General features: G+C 41.2%; 1 protein-coding gene across 1 annotated transcript; it reads left to right on the top strand.

Moving 5' to 3' along the window:
- The first annotated feature begins 4,230 nt into the window (after nucleotides 1-4,230).
- LOC141796158 (5-hydroxytryptamine receptor 3A-like) lies at nucleotides 4,231-8,097 on the top strand. The gene is made up of 6 exons (XM_074677126.1): nucleotides 4,231-4,324; nucleotides 6,343-6,503; nucleotides 6,902-7,112; nucleotides 7,224-7,373; nucleotides 7,460-7,545; nucleotides 7,850-8,097. The coding sequence occupies exons 1-6, from the start codon at nucleotides 4,231-4,233 to the stop codon at nucleotides 8,093-8,095; spliced, it is 948 nt and encodes a 315-aa protein (XP_074533227.1). The 3' UTR covers nucleotides 8,096-8,097.
- The last annotated feature ends 18,862 nt before the right edge of the window (nucleotides 8,098-26,959 follow it).

Raw genomic sequence — 26,959 nt, 5'->3', positions numbered from 1 at the left:
CCTTTTACCCCCCCAACTTAGCTGACGCACCCCCAATGCCCAAAACATAAAAAGAGAAAAGGAAAGTAGGCTTTTATACTGTATATACACAGTATTGAGTTTAATACTGTTAACACAGAACAGAATTTACAATAATAGAACTAATGATCTCTCACATAAGAAACGGTGGGGAGAATAACAATAACAACAGAATAACGACAATAATAATATCTGAAAGTCAAGTAGGTTAGCGGGAGATGATAGAAGTAAAAAATTCAACAGTTATGGTCACAAATACTCTGTCACGACCAGTGAAAATAAAATATAGGCCCAAGTTCAACATTGAAAAGGGAACAAAAACATTTCGGAGACAACTGCAGCACTGGCGGCCGGATCCACAGAGAGAGTGAGTGCTGCAGGGGAGGAGGGAGAGAGAGCGTTATTGGCCTGGCGTGCCACTGAAATTAATCACATTTCTTTCGCTTATTTTATTTATTTATTTATTTTTATTTATTGAAACGTGCAATACTTGCCCACATTAATGTGAAGGGTGGGCCTGCATCTCTGCGCAAAGGTCTGTAAAGTTTGGCTCAATGGAGGACAGTTTAATGCGCAGATCCTTCTCGACAGCATGCAGTCTTTGGCGATGTTTTGTTTTCACAGCAGTGAGAGCGGAGAATCCTGCCTCGCAAAGATAGGTCGTTGCAAAAGGCAGTAAAACCTTCAAGGCTTGCTTTGCCAGGACCGGGTATGCTGTCATGACATCGGTCCAAAAGTCCACAAGTGGCTTGCGTCTGAATTGCAGCTGCAGCGCTCCATCGGATGATGCGTCAATCAGCTGTTCCTGCTGCTGAAGTGACAGCTGTGAGACAGGGAGGGAAACTTCAAAGGGGTTGCAAATCCACGCATGAGATGCATCCATGGGTGGGAAATATTTCCGTAGCTGCTCGGCAAGGTGGTTGAGATGTTCAGTTATAAGAGTTTGGACATGTTCGCCCATTTCAACGTCGTTTGCTTCCAAAAACGCATGAAGCGTGGGGAAGCACAAGACTGTATTTTGACTCACACATTGCGACCAGAAACGTAGCTTTTTTATCATAGCTTCGGTCTTGTCCTGAGTGTTGAACAGGGTAACACTGACCCCTTGAAGACTTAAATTCAGTTCGTTTAGAACAGAAAATATGTCAGCCAAATAGGCGAGCTTCTTCAGAAAATCCTCGTCATGCAGATTGGAGGACAGGTGAAACGGATTGTCTTCGAAAAATTGCTGAACTTCATGTCGCAGTTCAAAAAGCCTTGTCAACACTTTTCTTCGTGACAACCAACGCACTTCAGTGTGCAAAAGCGATGCTCTGTGTTCACTGCCCATTTCGTTACAAAGCAATGTGACCAGCCTTGAATTTAGCGGACGAGCTTTAATGAAGTTCACCAGTTTGACCGCGTCATTGAGAGTGCAAAGTAGATCCCCTGGCATGTTTTTGGCTGCGAGGGCCTCCCTGTGAATACTGCAGTGTAACCAAAGAATAGATGGACAGACTCTTCTGATGTGAGCCATCAGCCCCGTGTGCTTCCCTGTCATTGCCTTTGCACCATCCGTGCATATTCCCACGCAGCGCGTCCAGTCGATTTCATGGGACCTCATAAAATCATCAATTAACTTGAAGATTTCCTTTCCTGTTGCTCGGGTAGGGAGCGGCCGACAGAACAAAAAATCCTCCTTCACTGTGCCTTCAAACATGTATCGAATGTATACCAACAGATTTGCCAGATTTGCCACATCTGTGGACTCGTCTACCTGGATTGAATAAAACTCGCTTTTATTCACACGACTGACCAGTGTTGTGAGGATGTTTTCAGACATCGCATCAATGCGGCGTGACACAGTATTGTTGGACACCGGGATCGTGTCCAACATTTTTGCCTCTTTCTCTCCGATCATACATTGAACCATATCCTTTGCAACTGGCAAGCATACATCTTCTATGATTGTATGAGCGAGCCCTTTTTTTGCCACTCTGTAGCTGGCAAGATAAGAAGCCCGTAGAGCACTTTTTGAAGATCCACCGCATGCATGAAAGTGCAGTTGTTTTTTGCTGTTTTTTAATTCCTCCAGTTTAGCTCTGAAAAATGCAAGGGGTTTGTGACTTACAGGCAGATGTTTGGAACTGAGGTGGCGGCGTAGATATGAGGGCTTAAGACTGCTGTTGGACAGAACTTCACCGCACACCACACACTGTGGCTTTGGGTAGCCAACATCACCAGTCCATGTAAACCCCAGACCCAGATATGAGTCATCATATTTTCTCTTTCGAGTTGGAGTCTCACTGTGTTCTTTACCCCCTTGTAGCGATGAAGAGCCCCAGTGAGTTTTCTGTGTTCTGTGCTCCTCGCGTTCAGTTTCCCCTGTTTCATCATCATCACTCTCTTTCTCCTGCTCGATTTCTTCAGCCTCTGCACAGCTCTCACTTTTGGTTTCTTCTGTGGCCAGTGTACGAGATCCTCTTTCATTTTTCACAGATTTTACCACCGACAGACTCCCCGTTTTTAACCAGTTGTGCATTTTGGTACATTACCGTGGTTGCTATCACAACAAGCTAGCACTGGGAGAAAACCAAGTGCATTTTGGGTATATTTTTTAAAAAATTTAAATTGTTCACACAATGTTTTAATGAAAAACTAAAAATGATTTTCATGAATGAATTTAAATATTTAAACTTTTAACTCCCTTTAAAATGTGTTTAAATTATTTATTTATGTTATTTACTGATGCTCAGCTGCCATTACTCTTACGTCGCCCACCCCCTAGCGGTAGCTCGCGCACCACAGGGGGTGAGCGCACCACACTTTGGGAATCCCTGCTCTATTGGATTGAGATCTGGGGACTGTGGAGGTGGTTTCAGTACAGGGAACTCATTGTCATGTTGAAGAAAGCAGTCTGAGATGATTCCAGCTTTATGACATGGAGCGTTATCCTGCTGGAAGTAGTCATCAGAAGATGGGTACACTGTGCTCATAAAGGGATGGACATGGTCAGCAACAATACTCAGGTAGGCTGTGGACTTTAAACCATGCTCAGTTGGTACTAAGGGGTCCAAAGTGAGCCAAGAAAATATCCCCCACACCATTACACCAGCAGCAGCAGCCTGAACCGTTGATACAAGGCAGGATGGATCCATGCTTTCATGTTGTTGACGCCAAATTCTGACCCTACCATCTGAATGTGGAGCAGAAATCCAGACTCTTCAGACCAGAGTCTGTGTGAATTGTAGCCTCAGTTTCCTGTTCTTAGTTGACAGGAGGGTCACCTGGTGTGGTCTTCTGCTGCTGTAGCCCATCTGCCTCAAGGTTGGACGTGTTGTGCGTTCAGAGCTCCAGCTCCAACCAGTCTGTCCATTCTCCTCTGACCTCTGGCATCAACAAGGCATTTTGGCCCACAGAACTGCTGCTCACTGGATGTTTTCTCTTTTTGGGACCATTCTCTGTAAACCCTAGAGATGGTTGTGTGTGAAAATCCTAGCAGATCAGCAGTTTCTGAAATACTCAGACCAGCCCGTCTGGCACCAACAACCATGCCACGTTCAAAGTCACTTAAATCACCTTTCTTCTCCATTCTGATGCTCGCTTTGAACTGCAGCAGATCGTCTTGACCATGTCTACATGCCTAAATGCATTGAGTTGCTGTTATAAGTTATAACAACAGTTATAAACTGGGCATTGATCCTCATTTGTATTGATTTGATGATGGTTGTGTTCAGTATTGTGTTCTCCAAACTCACATCAAAAACTTCTTACTTCCAGATTTATGACCTGTTTCTGAAACATCCTCAGTGCCTGCTTTCACCTCCGTCTTTTCTCTCCTTAATCTCTGTTGTGTTTGTACAACATAGCGGCTCAGAAAGTAGTTCAGGTGTCTGGGAGGAGTGCATCTGTCCTCTCTCCATGAGTCCATGCTGCTGTCTGAGGTGTTAGGGCTCAGTCTGTGCCGTAAAAGTTTGCTTATTTTACCACCTGGATGAGCTCAGAGCTTCATTTGACTCAAAAGATGAAAAAGTTGAAATGTTTCTCTGAATATACACTCAGGTATCTATCTGTTCAAACTTTTGGGCTTCATTTCGAACAAAAACAACAATCCACAGCATGTTTTTAGCGTGACTTCTTTTTTTGTTTTCTTTCAGAACAACCACAGATAAGCTCTTTAACACTCAGTATCTCAGAGTGCAGTCTGATGGAGAAATATATCAAAGGAGTGGCATGGTGCTGGTCAGCACCTGTAAGATGGATTTCTACAGATTTCCCTTTGACACTCAGATCTGCAGCCTGACCTTCAAGTCAGTCCAACACCCCTGTGAGTATGACTTTGAATGTTTGTGTATTTTTAACATTAAATCACTGGTTTTTGTAATCAGGGACCAAACATGCTACACATTTGACTTTTTTTCTCATGTCTATTGCACTGCCTGGCCAAAAAAAGTCGCCATCTGGATTTAACCAAGCAAATAGGTACAAGCCTCCTATTGGATAATTACTGCATGGTTGAGTATCTTTCAGCTGGAAACAAGTTATTTAACCCCAACTGGTGCAATGAGCTGCTTCTCATTTCTTCAACAACCATGTAGAACGACACATCCTGTGATCATGGAAAAGATGTTGGTCTGTTTGAGAAGGGTCAAACCATTGGCATGCATCAAGCAGAGAAAACATCTAAGGAGACTGCAGAAACTACCAAAACTGGGTTAAGAACTGTCCGATGCATTATTAAAAACTGGAAGGATAGTGGGAACCCATCATCTTCAAGGAAGAAATGTGGCCGGAAGAAAAATCCTGAATGTTCGGTGATCACTCAAACGCTTGGTGAAATCAAATGGAAGAACAACAACTGTAGAACTCAGGGCTACGTTTGATAGAGAAAGTAAGAGCATTTCCACATTCACGCACAAGGAGGAGGGAAGGGATTGGACTGTGCAGCCTTAAGAAAAACACTAATAAGTGAGGCTAACCAGAAAAAAAGTCTTCAGTTTACTAGGGAGCATAAAGATTGGACTCGGGAGCAATGGAAGAAGGTCATGTGGTCTGATGAGTCCAGATGGACCCTGTTCCAGAGTGATGGGCCATCAGGGTAAGAAGAGAGGTAGATGAAGTGATCCCCCATCATGCCTAGTGCTTACTGTCCAAGCCTGTGGGGGCAGTGCTATGATCTGGGGTTGCTGCAGTTGGTCAGCTCTAGGTTCAGCAACAGTCTGTGCTCAAAGAATGAGGTCAGCTGACCACCTGAAGATACTGAATGACCAGGTTTTCTTCCCTGATGGCACGGCCATATTCCAAGATTACAATGCCAGGATTCATCAAGCTCAAAGTGCGAATGAGTGGTTCAGGGAGCACAGGACATTATTTTCACACATGGATTGGCCCCCACAGAGTCCAGACCTGAACCCCACTGAGAATCTTTGGGATGAGCTGGAGAAGGCTTTGCTCAACAGTCAGACTCTACCATCATCAATAAAAGCTCTTGGTAAAAAAATTGATGTAGCACTGGATAGAAACAAATCTTGTGACATTGCAGAAGCATGATTGAAACAATGCCACAGCGAATGCATGCCGTAATCAAAGCTGAAGGCAGTCCAACAAAATATAAGAGTAACCTTTTGGGGTTTTTTTTGGCCAGGCAGTGAATTTATTACAACAAACTGTTTGTTTGACCCTAAACTACGACTGTGTGGGACCTTTGGATGTATAGAAAACATTTCTTTCAGTCATTTCAGAGTTGGAGATATTTACATCTTTTCATAATCCTTATTTGACTCCAATTCATTTATTGTTTGTTATTTCTGTAAGGATAGAGCAGGATTAAGTTTAATGTCCTGGGTGTAATTGAATCATATTTATTGTAACACTTTTTAACCCTGTCAGCAACCAGCTGGCCTCCACCAGACAAAAGCTGAAAGAGTGACTCTTTTTTAGCCATGATCTGAGCGCTGAAGACATTTAGCTTTTTGTCTTATCCAGCTTTGCTGGCTCTATAACTACAGCCAAAATCTCTGATTTGATGGGTTGCATGTCATATTCTGCCCATTTGACAGATGCTTTACTTGGTGCACAAGGTTAGTGAATCAGGTTTTTAGTGCGCCATCAAGTCTGCACATTTTTTTCTACACGCAAACCTTTACCTTTACTTTCTACTGCAGCCATTACTAATCCCGTCTGGAAAAAGGGGCAAAAATGAACAGATCCAGAACAGTTCACCAAGGTCAATAGATCTGGAGTCCCTGGGCTTGTACAGGACTTCATGGTACCAAGACCAGGCGCCTTGTCTTTGTTAGAACTGGGAGGAAAGACTAACACTTCTCTTTCTTTCTCCAACCTCAGGGGATCATATGGAGCTTCTTTCAGTTAGGTCCAGTGAAGAAACATTCCTGCTTGCTCGTCACTTCATGAAGACTGAGTCAGAGTGGCTCCTCTTGAACGTAACTGTGAAAACTGACATGGTCAACAATTATTTAATCGATTGTAGCGTGCTGGTTTACACAGTGAGTATCAACAGTAGAAGTCTGGACACACACACTCACGCACCGTCTCTTCCAAACAGGCCAGACTCTATTCACATGTTGATACTGTTGACTGAACAACATGGACTGCTGCCGAGCATTAGCTTGTTGGTATCAACACACACCTATTTAGCTTTTCCACTAGTTTAGTCGTTCCAAACACTGATGTTGGTTTGAAATGGCCCAACTCTCCCCACTGCTCGGTGAGTTGAGTGAGAGAAACAGTGACCATTAAAGACTTTGACTCTATGATAGCTCGTATGATGCTAACCTGCTGATTGACCAGCTTATTGATTTGCAATAGTCTCAAAGACTGTTAGCTTTGTGAACTGAAGTGTTGGAACAAGAAGACCAAACTGATCTGAACCATGATTTCACAGATGACCATAAAGAGGCGTTCAGTCCTCTATGTGGCCAACTTCATCGTCCCCATCCTGTTCTTCCTGTGTCTGGACTTGGCCTCCTTCCTGATCTCAGAAAGTGGAGGTGAGAAGCTGAGCTTCAAGGTGACGGTGCTGCTGGCTGTCACAGTGATGCAGCTGATTCTGAATGATATTCTGCCTTCTTCTTCAGACAGGATCCCACTCATAGGTAAAGGAGTTCAGAGTCCTGCACTAACTGATGGATCTGTAGCAGCACCTGCTAACTCACTGTGAGCTCACTGATTGGTCTGCTCTTTCTATCACTGCTTTCTTCTTTCAGCCATCTACTGTATCGGGGTTTTTACTCTGATGATGCTGAGCCTCTTGGAGACCATTTTGATGATGTACCTGATGGAAAGGGATGATGTGTCCCAGGACCAAGAGGCAGATGAAGACCAAAACCTGGGTGAGGGCTCCAGGGACCAACCAGGTAAAGTCCAGAGTAGTCCCATGTCGAATCAATTCAAGTTGTTGTCTCTTTGTTCAGGCTCTAACCTTTCCCATGATTCTTTGCAGACATGAACAAATCCATTCCTTGTGTGCGTGTCTTTGACCAGTCCCCTGCTGAGACGTCTCCTGAGCTGCTGCCAGAGGTTAAAGAGGTCAGCATGAAGCTGTTTTTCTGTCAAACTGCTCTGATCCTTCTCTGCTCCATGTTCTCTTATCCCATAGATCCAGAGCCCCTAGAACAAACCCTGACTCAGCTTTAGTTGACAGATAGAGAGCAGACGCAGAGGGCTTTGAACGCAGCTCTTGGTTTGTTGTTGCCAACAGATGGAAGTTTGTATATTTTTCTTATGAAGCTCATTTCCAATCAGGGTTGAATCATTTAGAGTGTAAGTGTCTGAGTCATCTGAACGCTTCAGAAAGGCTGAGTTTACTCTTTCTCACTTCATTCATTTCCAGGGCAGCAGCAGCCAGCTGACCCAGGAGATCCAAGACTCAGAGAATCTGTGCATCGAGCTGAGGGAGGTTTTGAAGACAGTGGCTGTGCTTCTCAGCAGCAGGAAGGAAGAAAAGGAGCCCGGCTATTGGACCAGAAAGACCAAAACACTGAACCAGATTTACTTCGTTTTCTACCTTATAGCTGCCAGTGTGTTCTTGGGGATTGTGTTTTCAGTTTGGCTCCATGAAGACCGCCATAAAATCTAAAGAGTGAAGGCAACAGTGCAGAGAGGCATAAGCCCCGTTTCCACCAAGTGGTCCGGTTCAGTTTGTCTTGGTTTGTCACACATTTTGTGGTGACATGCCTTTCCTAGAGTGAGGTTCACTCCTGGTCATCTTGATCTGACAGTGTAATAAATTTGTGGGCTACTTTCCTAATACTGGCATGAAGAACAGACGGAGAAGAGGAGATCCAATGGCAGCTTCAGTCCAACATCTTTATTTGAAATTGACACAATGATGGCACACAGACAAAACCCTCCTCTCTCTAAACCGGATGTCCTAGCCTCCTTTATACTGGATTTATAAGCGGGGTACTCTATGCTGCACTGCTATGGCATCACCCCATTGTGTAACTGATGCACCTACCGGCATCTGGTTTACACGGCACCTAACACAACACAGGGACACGTTTGGGTGTGGAAATGCTAACAGGATTAGTCTTAACTGAGCCAACCTGTACCAAACTGTACTGATCTAAACCTGACTGCTTCGTGGAAACAGGGCTTTAGAGTCCAGATGTTCAGCAGGTCAGAGTTAAAGGCTTGATTTGGATGATTAGTCCTGCACCATAACGCCTTTGTGTGTGTGTGTGTGTGTGTGTGTGTGTGTGTGTGTGTGTGTGTGTGTGTGTGTTTGTGTGTGTGTGTGTGTGTGTGTGTGTGTGTGTGTGTGTGTGTGTGTGTGTGTGTTCGTGCCTTTGTGGTTTGTGGAAATATTTTGTCTGAATATACACAACACTACGAGGACATTTAGAATTGTGAGGACATAGTCAGAGTCCCCATAATTTAAACAATGCAAGAGTGTTTCTAAAGGTATAAAAAGCCACAATTCAAAGTTTCAGCACATGTCTTAATAGTCCACATTGGTGTATTGTCTTTGAGCCTCGGTCTCACTTGTAAAATAAATTCTGATCCCAATAAGGCTTTTAATATTAATTGAGGATTTAGATGGTTAAATAAAGGATTGTGTTATTCTAAGGGACTAATAACAATAATAATAATAATGATATTTAAAAAGTTAGGGGGAAAAAAAGAGAAAATATTAAAAATCGCATGGTTCATTATAGATTGCATGTTCTTAAATTGAGCAGAGGAAAGTAAAACCTATCTAGTCTTACCCCTAATTTTTAAGCACATTTTGTAACACTTGTATTGAAACTCATGTAATCTAATAAATATGAAAATATAGAAATAAACACATTCACATACTTTGGGTATTATAAACATCTACTTATCTATATCTGTATCAAAGAGAAAAAGAGATGACAGTGTCATTAAAGGTGCAATGCTTTTAGTTTTATAATAAAATGGAGATGCCACCCAAGTGGCTGCCTGCTGTAGCATCTTGTAGCATCCTGTAGTGTTGTTTTTTTCATCTTTTTTCTTCTCTTTTTAGTTCTCTTTGCCTTTGGAGCTTGTCATTACTTTTGATGCTATTTGTTGGCCACTGTCATCAAACTGGTTGCATTTGCAGTGGTGTTTTTCCTTGTTCCCCCCTCCTGTGCAGTGTTGTTTTTGGCAGTCATCTTGGTTTTATTCTTAGTCTTTTGGATTAAAATGTGTATTAGTCACAGTAACATTTTAGTCATGTCATATGTGATAGTTTTACTTCAGACAATGTAAAATCACAGTCTTTAAACAAACTAATTTAAGTCAATAAGTATCAGGCATAGTAATCAGGTTTGAATGTTTGTATCAAGTGTTGCAATTCATGAGACAAAAGTTGACCTTTTCACTTTTGCATAATAACCAGATTCCTTACTAGACTGATAGCTCAAGCTGAACATTCCCATTGATAGAGACGCAATGCAGCAGTGCTGTACTTCATTTATAAAAAGTAGATGCAATTTCCCACATTCTGGTGCATTATATTTCGTTTTTAGATTGAAAATTACCTCCCTGTTTCATTGTTTTTCCTTGGCGCTGGCATGGTCTACAGTTACTGACTTCTGTTATGCTCTGGTGTAACACGCAGAGGGCTAATATTAACAGAATTATTAGTTTTCATAATTTCATGGTAAACTTAATGCATTGCTATAGTTGTTTGACGTATACTAAGTCATGTAATATTTTTCTTAACTATGTTGCCTTAGCTTTTTAAGGAGCAATTAAAAAAATCAAGATTGTACAACAGCTTAACAGGACTGCTCTGCACCTTAAATATAGCTGCTAGCTATCCCTCTCCAGACACTGTCCCCACACCTTTTAGATGTCTGGGAGGTGGATAAGAGTTAAGTGTGGAAAGTTAGGAGTTAGTTGATTTTCTGCAGACCTCTCGACTAACTTTGTTCAAGATGGCTTGTTTTGAATAAAGTTTTTGGATTCAAACTGACTGAAATCCTTGGCTGACTGGACTCCGCATCTTCTTCCTCAATAGTCTAAGGTCAGGTATTATAAAAATTCAGTTAGGCAGAGGAATTCGAGGCCCGCTTGGACCAGGCTGGCAGGAAGCCCTAAGCACCAGAGAGCAGTTACAACAACTACTTGTCACTTTTCAGCATTCACCTCAGCAACAGAGCTGCTTCCACTGCCCCTGCATGCTGTCCCTGCCTCTGTCTAACTCTCAGTCTCTGCCACCTTTATCAGGAGACATTGGAGATGCATTGAGCATATTAATAATTAAAATAAGCTTAATGTAGACTTTTCATATGAAGATTTCTGTGATGTAGCTCAGTCATGTTATCAGCGTATCAATTACACAGGTCAAGTAGCAGCCTAATAATGATGCAGGTTACATTAGAAATGGGCCGCCTCCCTAAAACATGACTGAACAGTTGTTTACAAATTGCCAAATGTGTGTTGAGACCTGGAGTCTTTTTTAATGAACACCCTCAGAGGAATAACAATATGAGAGAAAAAGAAATTAGTAAAAAAAAAAAAAAAGAGACCCTTTATATGTTTAGAAGTACAGATTAAAGATAGAGTCGGAAATACTCAGTGGTGTAAATGTCTGAGCTGTGACTCAATGCCCACGAATGCTGAGTGTTACTGCTGTCACGAGTGGAACTTGGTCACAGACACTCTTCAGGATTTGTCTGAGGACACTGCTGGCTCTAAAGCCGTCTGTACAACTCATCACACAGATTTCCCTGCTCTTCTGAATTCTGGAGTGTCCTGTAACAACAACAACAACAACAACAACAACAGTCGTGGCAGCAGTAACACTCAGCATCTTGATGTCCAGTGTCTGTGGATGTTTCCTCTATATTTCTTTTAGTCCCCATCTGTAGCAGCTCTTCTTCTGTGTACTCTGGTTCATACAGGTATCTTTTTGGTTCCAAAGTGAATGGAACTTCATCGTCGCTGTCAGAGTCACTCATTTTGAATTTCCTACGCTGCCTCACAATCCTTAGAGTACAAACAAAAGAATTACGATACTTGATCAAACTTACACGAGGCTACAACCGGCGCCCGAAGCATAGCTTGTTTACATTCCCTACAGCTGAAAGGAAGAGGGGGGACGAAGCGCACTAGCGCTGCGCGGAAGGATACATGACCAGTTAGTTAAGTCCAGATAAATGTTTATATTTCTGAAGACTTAATGCCCTTTAAAATTATTGTACGTAGCACACTCATAAACTGTGGTATTACTTTTTGATTTTAGTTCTTGTAGGGCAGAGTAAATAGCCTTTAAATTTGGTACCGTCTGTCCCTGTTAGCGTCTATTTCCTCGTCACCATCGATTACAGTCTGTGTCTTACTAAGGGAGAGGAGACACCTTTCTGCTGTATCTAATGTCCTGAGCGCTCATACAACCCCACTTAAAAAAAATTGAACTGTCCCTTTAACTTCCCTCTATTCTTGTTCTTACAATGTAACAATTACAATCCTCATCATTCATCTGATTCTCTTGATTCGATTTTTTTTTCGTAAGTGTAGTTTTCTTTACTTTGGTTTAGTTTTTGAACTTATAATCTGTTTAAGGGCCTGCAACAAATCCCAGTGAGACATGAGTAGTTTTTTCTTTCTCTTTTTTTTTCTTGGTTTAATAAATCATAAAGAGACGGTTGGAAAAAAAAAAACTGTCAAAGCACCCACAGCGTGGTTAACCACATTTAACTTACCCTATTTTCTCTGATTCTCAATGTTCAACCTTTTCAGTGTTCACCATATGGCAGATAAAATGTCATGGTGTACTTTCTGCAGATGTGATTCTATCATTTGACACAAGAGATGTTTGTTTTACTGTCCTCTTGAAAAGGACAGACCTGGCAAAACACACGGTAAAGTGCTTTCCTTGGAACCGAAATCTGTACTTAAATGCCCTTCTGGCTGACAAACACACTAAACTGCCCCCTTGGCAGGCTGAAACATATGAAATTGCCCTCTTGAGTAAAAGAAATGTGTACTTAAGTGTTCTGTTTTTTTTTGGTTGTAGTTTCTTATTTTGGCCCTTGTCCCTCAAAAAGTCAGTGCACACCACTGCTGATGTCAAATATTTTCTTATGTCATCTTTAGATGCCCATATCCCTTCTGTATTTGATGATCTTCATCTGATGGAGGGACAACGGCAGACTTGTCCTCTGATTCCTTTTTATTGTAGGAAAATTGACAATCTTGATCATCCACAACATTGTTCTCTGTCTCTAAACTCTTTCCTCTGCAACACTATCCCAGTTTAAAATCTGTGGTAAAGCTTCTTCAGTTGGAAACATATCTGAGACAATTTTTGGTGTATTTGTCAAAGAGATGACATGAGAACATTGACGGAGACAAGGAAGAGAAAGTTCCTCCTCTAAACACATCTGGATCTCTGAGCCTGAATTTCTATTCATAGGCAGTCAAAATATAAATAATTGTGCCCTCAAAAAATAAAGTTCATCAAAGAAGCATTTTTATTTTGGATCCTAACAGCTACTTACACATATCAAAGTGTACGGGTCAAAATGACCTGCAACATTGTCTTTGGATATAAACTCTGCACAGACATCTCACTAAACACTAAAGTGCCAGATTTAACACACAGGTTCATGACTCTAGATAAGGAAAATTTAAAGAAGAAAAAGAAAGGATAACTGGTCAACATGAAAACAGATATGGGTCAAATTGAACCTTAACCTCTTAAGACACAGCATCCATATATTTGGACATTACATTTCTGCATCTCAGACCTATGATACTTCATTTTTAAAACTGACCTATTAGCCACATTTAAGGACACTACCCTAATCTACTTTTGGTGAAATCACAACATTACACCCATTTTAGTGAAAAAAAAAAACAAAAACAAAAAAACAACGTATACAAGTACAATAATGATTAAAGCTGCAAGCAGCGATGAACGGGCCCTCACCCTGTGCGCGCCCGTCGGAGCGTGTCCCAGCCGCCACATGTGCCCGCCCAATGCCTGCCAAACGGAGCATTTCCCAGCTGCCGCATGAGCAGCGAAATGTGGTTCAGCCAAAAGCCTTAGGTGTAGGCATGAGGGTCAAGCCCAAAACTTTTGATGCCTGTAGCTCAAAGGAGCTGGACGGGCTGCAGATTTGAGCCCCTGGGTGGCGCTATGGAGAATCAATGTAAGTGCAAGCAGTAATAGAAAAACTTTGCAGAACAGTAAACCATGAAAGTAATGCCAATTTATGAAAATGAATGCCTAGATGTGCGCTGATCAGTTTCATGACGTGATCAGGGTCCCAATGTCTTAGACCAGGTGTAAATGCAGACGCACCTGCCCTGCGCTGGCCTTGGCTGCCCGGACAGGGCAAGTGTATCTGTCTGCGGCTTGCAAGACGGAGGCGTGTCGTGTAGTGGGCGTGTCGTGTAGTGACGTAATGACTACCAACGGAAATCACGGAAAACCACATGAGACACTGTTAAAAGTTTATAAAACGGAAGAAGACAAAAAATGGATGTAAAAGCAAAAGGGTTAATATATGGGTGTATAACCTGTCTGTTCTCAGCTGTCAAAAATGAGCTGCAGAGTTTCTGTGATTTTTGCATGAAGGAAGTGTCATGCCAGTGGCCAATCAGGTTTGTTTATGTATTATTCTGTTGATGTGAGTGTGCTTTATTGTAGATTTTGTTCAATTTATTGATGATTAATGGTGTAATAAAATATTAATATACCAAAATGTGGCAGCACTTCATGACTTGATAGTTTTTGTTGAAAGGGCTGTAACACAATATGCAATTAATTATAATTTATGCATTTGTGACATTTGTGTCATAAAGATTAAACTTTGGATTGTTGCCAACCTTTGTATGTAGTACATCTATATACAAGGGTTGACACAAACTGTTACTTTTTTTGTGATCAAGTCTTTTACCTTGATCTTGGATACATATTGGTTTACAAAATGACAGTTTGATAATAATGATATATTTGAAATATATGTTGTTTACATAAAATTTAAAGAAGATAAGAAAATCATTGTAGTTCAATAACTATACAACTTATACCATGTAAAATTGGTCTTTATGGGCAAAGACTTTATTAATTTTCATGTGTAAACTGAAATCCTAGATAAATATTAAGGGAGAACTGTATACATTAACTACAGCAATTAAACATGTAAATAAAATGTAAATTGCTATACAGCTGTAACAGATATGATAGAAAAAGGCATCAAAATATGTGAACATTGACAATATTAGTTATGACAGCATGGATTAAGATTTTCAGAGGTTTAAAATAACGCTATTTGAAGAATTAGACTTAAAAGAACGGTATGAATAGATGAAAAACACTATGAACAGAATAAAAACAGTATGAACAGAATAAAAACAGTATGAAGAGGCACAACATGGATGAAAAACACGCTTCAAGTAAAAGTATTTCCTGTAATAAATGTGAAAACATTACTTTAACTGATTTAAATGAACACATGCACAAGTGGTAGTCAATTATTTACAGATTTAATATGTGTGTAAGAAAGCTGTCTGTATAAAAAGTTTCAAGTGTGGCAATGTTGCTGGCCCAGGCTAGGTGTTTGTTCACAGCCAGGATGACCAGGTCAAGGGGGGTCCAGACCAGCAGGTGGCAGCTTTGAGCAGCTGTAGGGTAAAGGTTGATCTGTATTTGGCGTTAGCAGTTGTGTGTCTGTGTGTCAGACTGAGGGAGCGAGTGACTGCATCCTTCTTTCGAAAGAAGTTGTTTTTTTTTTTTCTGCTGCCTTTAAGATGGTCCCAGATGTGGCTGACCATAGATATTTTACCCCCAGAATCCAGTCAGGTGAGATCATTCCATCAGGAGATCCACAATATACAGTCTATGTTTCCAACGTAAACAGGAGCGCGAAGGAGTTTGGACCCGGAAGTGGGTGAAACCTCCTTAATGACGTAGGACAACGGGATAACAAAAGAAACAGTACGGCTGAGTTTTTTTTAACTCCAAAGACCATGATTCTTTGCGTAGTGAACATGCGCAGTCCACAAATGAAAGATTCATTTTATGATACTGTTTGGATAGTGGTATATATGAGAAAATGTTGGAATTGAAACTGACCAACGCAGGGACGATTTAGGTTATTTTTAATGTCAAAAATGGCGTTTATTGTACTCGTCCATCAGGGCATTTTTTAGTATGGTAAATATAATGTAGTATTCAAATTCGAAGACGAGACTTTTGGACGTTGTGTGACGTCATCGAGAGTATGCACACAATAGCACGGTAAGCGTTTATAAGCTTGCGTAGTGACACTGTAAGATTACAGTTGCAGATCTTGAGAGGGTGAGTAGTAGACCATGCAAGGTTTTTGAGATGAGAGTGATTACCACCTTAAAATAGTGAGTGATACGTTCATTCATGCGTACAATTGGTGAAACATTACTTATGTCAATACGGTTTGTGAAATTATATAGCGCAATTTGTGGGTGTTTGGTGGGAACAATGTAGAGACTTGGTAACGGTCAATGACTTGATGAGATAGGTTGTACTTGTTTAAGAAAAGGTTGAGTGGAATTGTTTTTAAACTGACAAATAATAGGATGATACACGGTAACAATGATAAGTTTCATTAAAATGTAATGTAAATATATGATGAAGGCGTATAAAATTGATAGTTTTGAGAAAAGTGTTGCATGTTTTTTCTGATTATGGAAAAACAGTAAAGATAAGATATTCTTTATCTGTGAATAAATTAATTAGTAATGAACTTTTGTTATTACGCAGCGATAGTTATATAATGTTTTGACTTAGTTATAACCAAACGGGGCTGAGTAAGTAATGCAAAGTGATGAAAGAGACATGTAAATGTTTAATGGATGTGAAAGTCTGTAGTAGTTTATTTGTTGGTTTATTTGTTAATGTCTGAGTTTGACTGTATAAGTGATGGAAGTTGTCTGTTCGACATCAGACATCTGTTTCTGAAACTGATTGAAAAGAAGGTGAGCTAGGGCCGCCATTTGAAATAAGGTGGGGGTGTGTAGTACAAATGTGGGAGCACCAGCTTTGTGAGATGTATATGTCTTTGTGGGGATATTTTGTGTGTGACAGGGATAAGGAGAAAAGTAAATGTGCCAACGTATAAAGAAGGACATGATTGTATTGAGGTCGGGCCTGAGTGTCGTGGAAGGTGGTAGGAAGGCAATCACAGAGCAGTTCTTTTCCAACCAGGAATGTCTTTATTTACAGTGCGTTAAAACACGTGTTAACTTAACAAAAAAACAACAAAAGTTCAAACTGAAATAAAGCTAATGAACTCATAATTAAACTCAAAATAAGGCACGTGTTTGAGTCTGCACGGCCCCCTGCTCTCTCCCCCCTTAATTGCGATTGTCCCCCAGCTTTATAACCTGCCCACGTGCCGATTAGTTGCAGCTGAGTGGATGACCTGACTCACAGGGGAGTGCTTACAGCATCCTTGAAATTAACCCCAGAAACAAACTCTTAAATTTATCTTTAACTAATCTACTCAATTAAATAAGTCACCACAACGAAATCTCAAACCTTTAATAGAACAAAATGCATCAATTCAACCCAAAAAGAAATGAATCGCCACACAAGAAACCCCTGCAAATGGTTTGGCCGGGTGATGTCACTAATGACATCATGTCACTAATGACATGTCACTAATGACATCACCAACTCTATAAAAAGGCAGGAAGTGCAGGGCCATCCCTTTCTGTCAGCAGATCCATGAGGGGTACTAACAAAGAAACAAATAGTGATGGGTAGATGAGGCCTCGTGAAGTGTGTCGACACATTGCCAAACTGTATTGATACTGTGTTGATACTGTGAAAACTCTTACAGGCAACCTTGTAAACATACTCAACGGACACTGATATGATGGCCTAGTAAATACAATAATATAATTTAAATCATTGTATTTAATATTATATGATTTCATTTCTTCATTTAAGTTTGAAATATCTTTGATATTTGTAGATGCAGTCAATAAATAATGTGAACATGTGTCATAACGTGAAAATCTCAGTGAACGTGTTGTGAATGAGGATGCTTGTGGACTGGGAGTGTTTTATTTACAAATTTTTATTCAAAAAAATATTTTTTTCCAAAGTTTTGAAATTCAGTCTGTTCCTCTTTCTAGACACCACTTCCCCAGCTGTTGAAAACACTCGTTCACACGGCACGGATGAGGCTGGAGTGCAAAGAAATTGTAGTGAAAGCTGGTGTAAGTTTGGATATGTTGATTGTTGGTTTTTCCAGTACAACAAAGGATCCTGGGACCTCGCAATGTTGCTCTCTGCCAGGTATCTCTGCACCTCCTGGATGGCATCAGCTGTGGCATTTCTAGTCTGCCTGTCCACTTCGATATCTAACATTTGCCATAGGTTATCTAAAAAAACAGAGAGAAATTGGCATGTTAGTACATGATTTCCAAACAACAACAAAAAAATTATGCTGACTAACATGCCTGAAGTGGGTGCAGACAGCTGTTGGGTTGATGGTCCAGGCTGGGGCTCATTTGTGCGTTCAATTAAAGATGCACATTCGGACCGCTGTCTGCTGATGGCCTCATTGCATTTTGAGGAACTGCGGAACCCAAGTGATTTAAATCTGGGGTCTAGAAGTGTTGCGAGGGTCAACGCACTTGATGACTCCAGACCGGAAGCAGTGTCTGTGACTCGACGTTTCAGGTGTTCATGTAGGTGTATGGCTGTCTGTGTGCGCAAGGTAGAAGCATTACGCTCTAGTGCATGATAGAGCATTTTCATCATTGGGATGACCTTTGACCCCGACACTCGCCTCTCTTCAGACAACTCCACTGTAGCTTGATGGAAAGGAGCAAGCACAAGAAGTGTTTCTCCTATGATGGAATACTCATCAGCTGTAAGTGGAGTCAAATCTGTTTTTAGAGAGGCCAGAGACACCCACACTGGTTCCCTCTCATCATGCAGCCTTGACAGCATTTCATATGTGCTGTTCCATCTTGTTGGCACCTCATTGATAAGTTTCAGGGTTGGCCGTCCCATCTGTTGCTGCACTTGAGCAAGCTTCTCCTTGGCTGTAGTGCTTGATCTGAAGTAAGTGACAATGTGCCTAGCTTTGTGTCTGATGGATGTAAGTGTGGGGATCTGATCACATGATTTTCTAACAATTAAATTGAGACTATGTGCAATGCAAACTGAGTGCCGGATCTGGAGCTGTCTGGTGGATGCAATCATGTTTGGTGCAGCATCAGTCACAAGACACTTTACTTTATTGGTTATGGCCCAGTCCTCCATCATGCCCCTTTTGACTTGGGCCAAATTGTCAGCAGTGTGACTTTGTGGAAAGTATTGCACTCCTAACACAGATGTACACAACTGCAAATTGTCATTAATGTAGTGACAGGTAAGAGCCAAGTAAGCCTCCATGTTCACAGAAGTCCACATGTCAGCTGTTATACTCACTGCCACAGCTTGCTGTACTTCCCTTTTTACTCGTTCCCGTTCCTCCTCACACTTTTTGGCCACCATTTGTTTGATGGTCTGAAAATTACACAAAGTCAAACCATGAGCTAATCATTATATTTAAATTAAAGATTAAATAAACTGGATATATCAACTACTACTTAAGATAATTTCCACACAAACCTTTCTGGTTGGCAAAACATATGAGGGCTCAAGGACCTGAACCAGTTCCCTGAACCCTTCACTCTCCACAATGCTGAGGGGCTGGCAGTCCTTCAGGATAAGTTAAAAACAGCCTCATCAAGCATCTGCTTTCTGGGGGCTTGATGGTTAAAAAAGAAGTCAATAATAAATTAATAATAATTACTTATCAATAAAGCAACTGTGTGTACGTTTTAGAGTGGCTGTACACCTGAGTTTATCCCGGGTGTATCAGGGACTTCACCCTCATGCCTGGCCCTGTAATGCCTCAGCATTGAAGATGTGCTTTTATTTAAATAAGATAGTTCTGTCGAACAAATGCGACATTTAACCTGCAGAAAATAATATGAATAGTTAACTTAGAGTTACTTTGAAATTAATATGAATTCAGATAGATCAAGTGGAAACTCTGAGAGGAACAGGATAAAACAAGGATGTTAAAATAAATACCTTATTTTCCGTTATGACATCAAAATGGTCCCACACGCCGGAAACCTTCCTCTTTGATGGAGGCTGTGCCATAATTATTGACGGATTGTATGACGATCACGTCAGATCAGATCAGAAATTTGTTTGGCCGACACATCTGGTTGACAGATGTGCCTCCTTATAAAGACAGTTTGGCGCGTCAGTGTCAATTCAAAACAGTTCCAGTATCGGTCACGTGACCTTCTTGAAGCGATACGCGCACCGACACGGGGTTTGCTCTATGAGCTCGACGCATGCGCCGACGCATCAGTGTTGCCGGACCCATCACTAGAAACAAACAAAGGTCGGTATGAACAAAAAAACAAACTAATGAATACTGTGCACTTTAAACTAAATAAAGTGATTAGATCAACTAAAGACTGTGTGATTGCTTTAAATTACTTTGTACTGTGATGGAAAGTGTAACTTGCTGCTAACACAAACAAACCTGGGGTAGTAAGTGATGCAAAGTTACAAGGACAAAAGAAAAGTAAGGCAAAAATTAACAAATGTGCAAAGTAACTTTTAAGGAAACATTGCTTTTAAGTGACAAGTGGGTTTAATAAAGCAGGGGTCTCACCCACTTCATCACAATGATAAATAATGTGTTTAATGTGTTTGTTCGACATTAAACGCCTGGTTTTTAATGAGATTAGTGAATAGCGTGGGCTAGCGCCGCCATTTTAAATAAGGTGGGGGTTTGTAGTACAAATGTAGGAGCACGTCAGCTTTGTGAGCTGCATAAGTGTTTTGGGTTTTTTGTGTGTGACGGGAAAAGGAGAAAAGTACATGTGAAAAAGTATGTAGAAGGACTTTAATATAATGGAGTGTGTTTGTTCGACGTTAAACATCTGTTTTAAATCAGATTGGGGAAAAGGTGGGCTAGCGCCGCCATTTTAGAAAAGGAAGGGGTTTGTAGTACAAATGTAGGAGCATATCAGTTAAGCAAGGAGCACATGTGTTTGTGGGGATTTTTTTTGTGTGTGACATAGATAAGGGCAAATATGGATGTGACAAAGTATTTTCAAGGACACTATATATAATAGAATTTGTCTGTTTGACGTTAGATGTGTGTTTGTGAAACGGATTGGTGAAGAAGGTAGGCTATTGCTGCCATTTTGGAAGATGCAGGGTCTTTGTAGTACATTTTGTGGGCATAGCTGCTTTGTGAGCTGTGTATGTGTTTGTGAAATGATTTGTGTGTGTGTGTGTGTGTGTGTGTGTGTGTGTGTGTGTGTACAAGGACATATTGTGGTGCACTAAGGAGCCTTTGTTGAATATATTTTTTAAAAAGTGTTTTCTTCTTTAGCTACACTTTGATTTGAATGTAGATCCAGTTTAGCTGTTTTACAGTGATTTGTTTGGTCATCATGTGGCCTCAAAAAGCTAACGTAAACTTGAATTCATGCTATGTCTTAAAGAATGAGTAATAAGCAACATTGAAAGTGCCACAGTCGGGTTAATACCCTGATCACATTATTCTATTACTGTTAAGGTCACCACGAAGATGGAAGTATGCCAACCTATATGTAAAGTATTGGTCTGCATTGACGCTTTATTAACAGAATTTTCAGCGCGCTAAATAAGGCTCAAGTTCTCATCGTGGTGTAAAACGGCGCTACCTCCACTGCAGAGCCACAGCTGTGTACGAGGCGCTCGCCGCTTAGTGTATCAGTCTGCGCATGCGGCGTGCCAGTTGTAAAGAAACGCAGGTAGTCTGCCAGGACGAAGAGACACGATGAGAACTAGAGCCTTATATAGCTGTGTTTTTGTGTGAAAATAACGCTCTGAAAACTTAAGTAAAGCGTGAATGCAGACCGATATCAGACTTTTTTGGTGGGAGTACCTTTATTTGTGTTTTTGGTCAAGTAAAAATATGCCCCGTCTGAATGCATAGTAAACCGGCAGAGGAACAGAGAGGGGGTCTTTGGTGCGTGCGCCCTGGGCTTGTGCTGCAAAAAAACACTGCTGTAGGGGCAATTTCTGCCTTAAACCTATGTTTTCAATTAGATGGCAAGGTGGAAACATGTAGTGCAGGACACAGGGTAAAAGTTAATAACAGACAAGACAAAAGCTAAACCCTAGATTCAAACCCACGTCACATATGTAATGAGTTCGATCAGGAGTGCATTGTCTTATCCACTCACCCATCTGTGTTACAAGATCAAGTGTCCCAAAAAAATATATATATATAATAATGTAGAGTGGGACACCTGTGTGTAGAAAACCATAACAATTTTCCTTTGTTATGGTATCCGATTTTCACATGTTTTTTGTTACACTGCAAATTTAACAGGCTTTTGTGTTCTGCCAACTCCATACTAAATTGCAGCTACATTATTACAAAGTATAAATATGTGGTCCGTTATTCCTGGTGTTTCACTGGGCGTAACCGTTTTGATTTCCACCCGTATTTACAGTTTGCGTATGCCCCTAAACTTTTTGTGATTGGTGGGTTTCAGCTGGCTGGAAACTTTGAAAAGGTATTGTAATACGGTGAATTCCACCATAACTGGTACACTCAGAGCGAGCAAACACGTTTCAGCGAGTTAGCGACCCTATCTGAGCAGTTCAGTGATTTTTAAAACTTTTTCCTCCCTTTACATATCCCGTTTCCCTTTTCCTTCTTTTACCAATCTTGAGTTCCTTTGTATACTACTGTTCATTCATCGACCGACGCTTTGAACACAGTAAGTAACAAAAGTGCTTGAATAAGTACGATATAATGACTTTGTTAGTTTGAGTAAATGAGCTTTGTTGTAATGATAAAGGTTTAATGTTTTTCTGACGTATTTTCTTACCCGTGTTCGACTCAGTTAAGTTTCTGTGTGTACTGGATAGAGATAAATATTTGTAAACAGGAAATCCGTAAAACGATCGTCGAAGACCTGATTTTGCCAATGGCGCTCTGGGGTCTAGTTGTTTTGGATTGTTCTTTGCGTTGTATGTGTCGATTATGACCAACAAGTCCAATTGCTTGTGTACATTATTTCATAGATAGTAGGCAAACTTTGTTTAGCTTACGAGGTGCTGCGTTGCTGTAGAAATGATTTCGCTAAGAACAGTTCTTGTACAGTTGTAACTTCGTGGAGATGCTTTGCGACAAGTGATAGAGGTCGTCAAGTTTTGCTTTGCAGCCAAAGGTTTTTAGATAAACTTTGTAAGACAAAGCTGTCGTTTTCAAATATGAGAAGCATATGCTACAAAGATTGTAGGGGAAAGAGGCACTCTTTGTCTTTTGTTTCGTTATTGTGCTAGGTTTTCTTGAAATGAGGATGCAAAGTTTTTGTCAACAATGAGCTCATCTGTTTAGACTTAATGTTATCGTTGTTGGTGTTTGAAAAAAAAACCTTAGTTTTAAACCCCATAACTTCCATCCCCCAGCAATGCAAAACGCACTTTATTTCAAATGAATAGCGTTTACAAATGTTGAACCGTTTAAAGGCTGTGCGGCTTTATCGTGAGATTGTCACGTTTCCTAGGGTACCTGAATATATTACAAGTGATGTCAGTAATATTCTAAAACACTCTATGCTTCAGCAGAAAGTCCAGCGTGTTATTTACACGCCAAAAATTGTGGGCTGATTTGACGAATCCAGTGTATATTACTGGAGGAAGAAGTTTCAGCTTGTACATGTTTAAAATGATGACTTTATGTTATCTTAGCAGCTCCTCCGCTAGACAGATGTATAGATAATGTGGTTGTCAGGAGTGGCCTGTAAATATTACAACTTTTTTAAGGTGTCACAGAAAGCATTTTGCTGCACTGCATCTTTCGTTCAACCAGATTATGAGCCCAGCTCCGGCTATGATATTCAAAGTCTCAGTGACACGGATGACCCGTGCTGCCCCCATGTGTCCATTTAGTGGATTTCCTTGTGTGCATCTCTGTGGTTGTAATTCTAAATAAACCAGACATCATAAGAAGACATATCACATTAATGATAAACAAAATACTACTGTCAAAGGAAAAAGAAAAAAAAAAATCAAACATCAACAAAGTACTTATTTTGTGAGTATCACATTATGTGATGCACAACACATACACATGGTTTTATTTCAGGGTTAAATCTAAATAGCTAAGTTGATGGTTTGTTGTGGCACAGTTCTTAGATGACGCAGTAAAATAAATATATTTATATTTATGTTGATTGATTAATTACAATTCCTAAATGTTGTGCTGAGTAATATGCCTGTTAAATACAATAGTTGTAAAATTCTGCATTTTTGTACTTTACAGTTGCCTTCTGCAGAAAGTCATACCTTGGCACATTTTCGACACTTGGATTTGGTGCGTTTGTGAGGTATGTTATGTTGATGTTGTATATTCTTAGATGAGTTGGCCAAAAACAATGTTAAAATGTATGTTTTAAATACTCATATTCATTTATTTCCTTTGTCCCTTTATTAAATTAATCCAGAGATGCCTAGAACCAAATCCTTTAGGCATTCCCAGGCGGCAGCTAGTAGACTGGCAGAGCGACAGCCACTTGACATCACCCCCTTGTGGCGTCGTGCACGAGAAGAAGATGAAGCATGTATGTGGAAAATTATATTTCTTTGTTTTTGTTGAAGTTATTACTGTTGGTATATCTTAGAGATGTTGCCTTTACATTTGTCATCACTTTTGTGACTGAGTTGGGGGTATTTGATTTGTCTCTGATAGGTCCGGGCACTGGGTATCACCACCGAGTTCAGCACTGGCCAATTTCAGCTCTGACCAGGAAGAGTCACAAATTGGTCATTCCACCTGAGTCTCCTGACAAGGAGGTAAGATTAATATACAATCTAATTTTCAAACATGTATCGCTCTAAGTTGATTGAGCAGTAATTAAGCTCATACTTCTGTTGTTCTGCTGTTCCAGTTTGTCCTTCTGGTTAGTGACTCCCACCTGCGAGCCATCGTGGATGGGTTTGTGGAGATGCCAAAGGGACTGTTTTCCTTTGGCATCATGTTGACACCGGGGGCTGCTGCGCATGAGGAGAGGATCAAGATGATCCACGCTGAGGTTCCTCGCACTCCTGCAGCAGTGGTTCTTCTGGCACCGAGCAACAACCTGACGCACTCCAAGACCATCGAGAGTGCAAGTGCAGACTTCGCCATGCTTTTGTCTGCAGCCTTGGATCGTTGGGCCAATGTAAGATTTTTAGACATATTTTTTGGCAGAATATTGTATAATGTTGAAATGGAGATTAGTAAAGTTAGTCAGTACAATCCAAATGTTTATAAATTTGTTGTCGGATTTTTCAGGGTGCAAATGTTGAAATGAAGATTTGTAAAGTTAGTCAGTACAATACAAATGTTTATAAATTTGTTGTCTTATTTTTCAGGTTTCAGTGCTTGACTTTCCACCTCGAATCAGCACCAACAGGTCGAAACAGAAGACTCTCAGTGAAGACTTTCATTGTGTTGCAGCTAGAATGGGTAACGCTGTTTTTTTTTTTTTACCTGAATTTGCCATATTGTTTAACATGGGTGTGTAAATGGAAACACAATTGCATATGGTATTTCATACCTGCAATTTTTCACTTTTGAAGGTGTGAAGTACTTCCCAACGGTGGAAATTCCAACAGCTGTAGTTTTTGGCAATGTCCTGAGAGCTTTGAGTGATGAGCGGCCTGATGTTAATGCAGCTATATGTTGTAGTGTTGTGGCTGCTATCAAACACAAGATTTCACCGGTGTGTACATGGAGTAGCAGAGACTTGGATCAGGTCAGGTCAGAGGGCAGTGAGCTCTACAGTTTTATTGCTAAGGAAAGTCACAGTCTGGTAAAAAAAGACGAGTTCCCTATCGTATCGAGACTATCTCTCCACCCAGTTACATATTCCATGTACGGGACTGAGCCCTCGCAGGCCAGATGACGTGGATAATTATTTAAGACACACCACCTGTGGGAGGTGGCTGATTGCGCTACATAAGCACCTGTGTGTTGAGCGCAAATTGATCATTTTGATTCCACGCTGCGAGCAGGTTAGACGTGCGAGAGAACATTTTGAAAAAGGAAAACTGAGTTGCAGACAGTCTTGCCACTTACTTTTGTAAGAGAGAGGGAAGTTACCTCTCGGGGTGACTGTTTACCTAGCCTTAAAAAAAAAAAAAAAAAGACTGCGGTGTCTGGCGTATCACTCTGCCAAGGGGTTCACGCGCCGCTGACACCAAATCTTTGCTGAACCCGTGTGGGGCTTTCATTACTAACGGTTATTGCTGGTCTGGTCCGCATGACGTATCGCTCCGTGTCCGGGGTTCACGCGTCCCGGTGCAGGGGAAGCCGCTGTCCGTGCCAGTTGGCTTGTGTGTGTATTTGGAATTAGAGTCTTAGTCACTCTTTTCACTGATAGACACAGAGCGTACAACACACAACTATGTCTCAGCACGCACACACGTGTGAAGATTGCGGTGTGCAGATGCCCATTGAAGACGGGCATATGTAGTGTGTATTGTGTCTGGGGGAGGGGCACGCCTCTGTCGCCGGGGACAATCCCTCCTTGTGCATGAATTGTTTTATCATGCCCAGGCCGTCCCTCGAGGCTCGCGTTTGCGTCTTTAAGGGACAAAAACGAGACCACTCCTTCAGAGAGCATACTTCGACTAAGCGTCTCAGAGGGTTAGGGGCTGGTGCACAGACCCCTCCCCTTTTGCGTTGCACCTCAGAGCCTCATGAGCTGGAGGAAACGAGTGATATTGATGTTTTGGGCTCTTCAGACAGTGATCTCCCGGCTGGCCAGGAAGAGGCGTCATCTGTCTGTGATGAAGGAGAGCAGGGTAGTGCTGAGCTTCAGCTGAAAGCCTGGGAGGAATATGTATCTGGGTGGAGTGATAGTCTCGATATGATAGAGAACATTATGGTTACAGTATGTAACCATGGTTCTCTGAGTGAAGAGACTATCTATCCAGCTCGATTCCGCTCGGGGATTCGTTTTCATCAAAATTTTATCAATTTGCGCTCAACACACAGGTGTTTATGTAGCGCAATCAGCCACCTCCCACAGGTGGTGTGTCTGAAATAATTATCCACGTCACCTGGCCTGCATGGGCTCAGTCCCACGGGTGGAGAGATAGTCTCTTCACTCAGAGAACCATGGTTACGTTTTTTTCAGCTTGTTGAGAAGCACAGGGTTTTTAGCTGGACGTGGAGACTCGAGCTTGACTGTGCAGAGTACATTGCTGCTACGTCTAGTGGAGAGGATCTGTTGTATAACAGGATTCAGGGCCTTCTCAAGAGTAGTGGCATGTGTCTGTTTAGCACTGACAATGCCTGTACTGTCATCATTCAACACAACAACTATTTAGTGGTTGTTGACTGCGGCAGACGAGATAAATCTGGCTTTGCTCCCAGCTGTGGCAGATCTGTGGCTGTGTTTACCACATGCCTGAATGACCTGA

This window comes from Halichoeres trimaculatus, unplaced genomic scaffold (assembly GCF_033239565.1).
Source record: "Halichoeres trimaculatus isolate MK-OKI-2021-1 unplaced genomic scaffold, fHalTri1.1 fHalTri1_scaffold_10, whole genome shotgun sequence".
Taxonomy (NCBI): Eukaryota; Metazoa; Chordata; class Actinopteri; order Labriformes; family Labridae; genus Halichoeres; species Halichoeres trimaculatus.
The sequence above is the reverse complement of the archived record's forward strand: the minus strand, read 5'-3'. Positions and strand labels throughout refer to the sequence as shown.